The 3,467-nt window shown below is 59.1% G+C and overlaps 1 protein-coding gene across 1 annotated transcript in view; it reads right to left on the bottom strand.

Moving 5' to 3' along the window:
• Positions 1–335: 335 nt before the first annotated feature.
• Positions 336–3,467, bottom strand: part of CDK5RAP1 (CDK5 regulatory subunit associated protein 1) — a 5,761-nt gene continuing 2,629 nt past the window's right edge. The window contains exons 5-12 of the mRNA XM_010135889.1: positions 3,103–3,223; positions 2,606–2,836; positions 2,255–2,352; positions 2,101–2,156; positions 1,855–1,985; positions 1,102–1,251; positions 543–683; positions 336–416 (exon numbers count right to left, since the gene is read on the bottom strand). Coding sequence (XP_010134191.1) covers positions 336–416; positions 543–683; positions 1,102–1,251; positions 1,855–1,985; positions 2,101–2,156; positions 2,255–2,352; positions 2,606–2,836; positions 3,103–3,223 — 1,009 coding nt within the window. The remainder of the gene's footprint in view (positions 417–542; positions 684–1,101; positions 1,252–1,854; positions 1,986–2,100; positions 2,157–2,254; positions 2,353–2,605; positions 2,837–3,102; positions 3,224–3,467) is intronic.

The raw sequence follows: 3,467 nt of genomic DNA, 5'->3' as shown, positions 1-3,467 counted from the left end.
GCTCTGCAGACCCCCGTTTCTCAGGCTGGGCTGCGGCAGAGACACAATCAGGGACAGACCTGCAGCACCCACCCAGCCTGAAAGCAAGTGTAACTACCAGATCCCTCAGCACCTGGGTTTGGCAAGTCCACACACAGCTCCCACCCCTTCTGCCTACAAACCTGCGTAGATCTGGGAGGGGTAGGTTGTTGCCAAAATAGAAATAGATATATAAATCTGTATCTCATATATAGATTCTAATATACATCTATCTCCCTTTTTCTACCCCATCTCCAAACTGCGTTGTTCCTTCCTGGAGAAAACGTGCTGCCTCTGCCCAGAGCAGCAGGGACACCTCAGCGAGCAGCCGCGGCGCGGGAGAGGGTGGTACGAGCAAGCAGAACTCCCTTCAGGGTCTGAGAGGTGGCAGCGGTGACCTGAAAGACACAGCAGAGCAGCCCTCAGGGGCAGGAAGGCCGAGAGGCTCCTTGCCAAGCCCAGGCTCTCCTGGCAGCAGTGGCTCCAGAGAACAGCCCTGGCAAACATGCCCTGCAGAGAGTCACCTGCACCAAGACGTAGTCCCCGGGCCGGGCTCTGACTGCAGCCCCGCAGCCCGCAGTGTCCCCCAGCTCGGTGTCAGGGAAGATCACCTTGATGTTGCCGTCGTTCCTGCCACACAGCTCGGAGGCGGAGCGCTTGCTGGGCTGGAAGGAGGGCAGCGAGCGTTACCTGCACAGCAACAGATCCAACAGCCCCGACTCACTGCCCGGCGTTATCGCCGCAGCAATTAACTGAGCGCTATCGCCAGGGTTCAGATCCACATCCCCTGTCTCTGTGGCTGGAGCTGCTGCCTTGACACCCACACACCAAAGCAACCCTTCAAAGCCTGCACTAATTCAGCACCGGGCCAGGGACACATCTCTGACCTGTCCCACCCCCCTGTGCTCAGCTCAGGGCTCTGGAAAATACCAGGCTGGCTGCTTGAGTGTGAAACACAGTCTGGGAGCCCTGGGATTGTGCGGGGGAAGAAGGGAAGGCTGGAGTGATGACTGCTGTGTGCAGCCCAAGGGCCTCCTGGCCAGCATGAGAGGGGAAGTGTGCACGTGTTCCACGCACACTCACCCCCTCCACCAGCACCAACTGGCTCTGGCCCACCATCGCCTTGTTCGCCCTCACAGCCTCCTCTCGGAAGACAGCAATGAGCTCCTCCAGCCGCCTCTTTTTGACATCTGCAGGCACGTCGTCCTGCAGCCGGTGGTACGCCCGCGTTTTCTGCAAACAGACAAAGGGTGGCCCTTCAACAGCCAGCCAGCTGGAGCCCAGCACCTCGCCGGAGCCCCAGCACCTCGCCCAGGCCTGGCCAGCCTGGCTGCTCCTCAAGCAGCAGCTTTCCCCACGCTAGTTTGTGTTTTACGATCTCAAGGAACGTTTTCAGACACCAAGCCCCAGCAACATCCTTGAGCTCCTCATGTTCTTACTGCACCACCTCTGAAAATTCACCAGTGCTCTCCAGCCTCCACTGACAGTCACTGTACCTGGGCTGGAGCCCAGCCACGTCAGCCCAGTGCCATGTCAGCAAAGCACAGGGAACTGCAACCAGGTCTCTGCAGACACGGCTGCTCCACTGCAGTCACCCTGGAGCGTCTGCAGAACCAGTGACCACCCCAGACACACACACGAGGGAGCTGGAAGCCTTTCAGGCACAGAGGCGGCTCTTGCAGACCACGCACCCATGAAGGGCTGCAGGCCAGCCAAGAAATCTGCCAACGTAACTAGTCTTCAGGTAGTATTTTCAAGAGATCTTTTGCGGTCTTTAACTCAGGACTTAGCTGAGATGCCGAGAGAGCGGCCTCCTCCCGCAGGTCCTGCACTCACCTGTCTCATGCTGTAGGCAAACAGGAAACCCACGTTGTAGCGGACTTCCCGCAGCAAGGACACGGTCTGCTGGTGATCCTCTTCTGTCTCTCCACAGAAGCCAGCAATGAAATCGCTGCTTAAGCTCACTCCTGCAGGAGAGACGCAGCTGTACCCTCCCCTCGAGGAAGGGAGGGACGCTTCACCCAGGAAAGACTGAGGGATCCAGCTGTGCTGAGCTCACACCGAGCTACAGGGAGCTCCTACCTGGGATGGCCTGACGCACATGGCGCACGAGCTCCAAGTACGCCTCTCTGGTGTATCTGCCATGAACAACACACAGATTGGCTCAGCAGAAAACCCCGATATCGCTGAGGAGAAACCAGCCCCGAAACGGAAGGCAGGGCGCAGCGTCTCTCACCCCCGCCGCATGGCCTCCAGCACTCGGGTGCTTCCGCTCTGGGCCGGCAGGTGCAGCTGTTTGCAGATGTTGTGTCGCTCCTGGATAAGCTCCAGGACCTGCGATGAGCAACCAGGAGACAACGTCAGAGATGCCCCAACTCTACCAGGATGCCGAGGGGAAGAGTCTTCCCCGGGTAAAAGCCAGTAAACTGCAGACCTGCCAGCTTTGGCCCCAACACCACCCTCCCGGGAGCTGCTGCTCCCATGCTGTGATTCATGGTCCCTTCGGGGAGGAGGCACAGCCACATCGGGTGGCTCAGAGCTGCCCGCCCGCCTGTCAGCGGAGATCTGGGGTTTACTTTACACTTGCCTCGTCAGGAAAGTCCTTGGGATGTGGAGAGGTGAAACGGATCCTCATTTCTGGATCAATTCGAGAAACCTGGTCTAGGAGATGCGCAAAGCGCAAACCTCCCGGTTTAGCTTTGTAGACGGTGCGAAAGCCACGGCTGAGGAGGGGGGCAGCGGCCGACTGGAACTGCACCTCAGACATGTCCCGAAAGCTGTTGACGTTCTGACCCAAGAGAGTCACTTCTTTCACTCCCTACAAAGATACGGGGCAGAAAACAGAGTCCGGTCAGGTCAGCTGTCCTGCAAGGGCAGCCACGGCTCTGCCTCGGGGAGGGGTCTCCAGGGGAAGCCCTCCCAGCCCCCTCTGTCTCAGAGATGGGGGAATCAAAAAGCTGCTGGTGGAACCCTGCAGTGACCTCATCTCTGCAGATAAAGGCAGGGCTGTTGGCACCATGGAAAACACTTTGTGGACCATCCTCCCACCTACGGCTCGGGGCTTGGGCAGGATCCCCCGCTCACCTGCTCCGACAGCATCCTCACTTCCTGCAGGATGGAGGCGATGGGGCGGCTCCTTTCGCGGCCACGCGTGAAGGGCACGATGCAATAGCTGCACATGTTGTCACAGCCCCGCATGATGGACCTGCCAGGAGGTAGAGTACAGGTCGTACTACAGTCACTCCAGAAGGATCATTCCAAGTCGCATCCTGCCCTGCTTTGACCTGGCCCAGCACTGCTGCTGTCGGCCCGCTCCCTTGGTCTCCAGCTCTGCAGCCTGCCCTTCTGCACCGTCCCAGCCCGCGCTGGCTGCTGCTTGCCCCCAGCCAACACCTCTGCAGTTGCCACGCACGTTTCCAAGAAACTCAGAAAGCAGCTAACAAGGCACA

Source organism: Buceros rhinoceros, unplaced genomic scaffold (assembly GCF_000710305.1).
Source record: "Buceros rhinoceros silvestris isolate BGI_N320 unplaced genomic scaffold, ASM71030v1 scaffold9315, whole genome shotgun sequence".
Lineage (NCBI taxonomy): Eukaryota > Metazoa > Chordata > Aves > Bucerotiformes > Bucerotidae > Buceros > Buceros rhinoceros.
The sequence above is the reverse complement of the archived record's forward strand: the minus strand, read 5'-3'. Positions and strand labels throughout refer to the sequence as shown.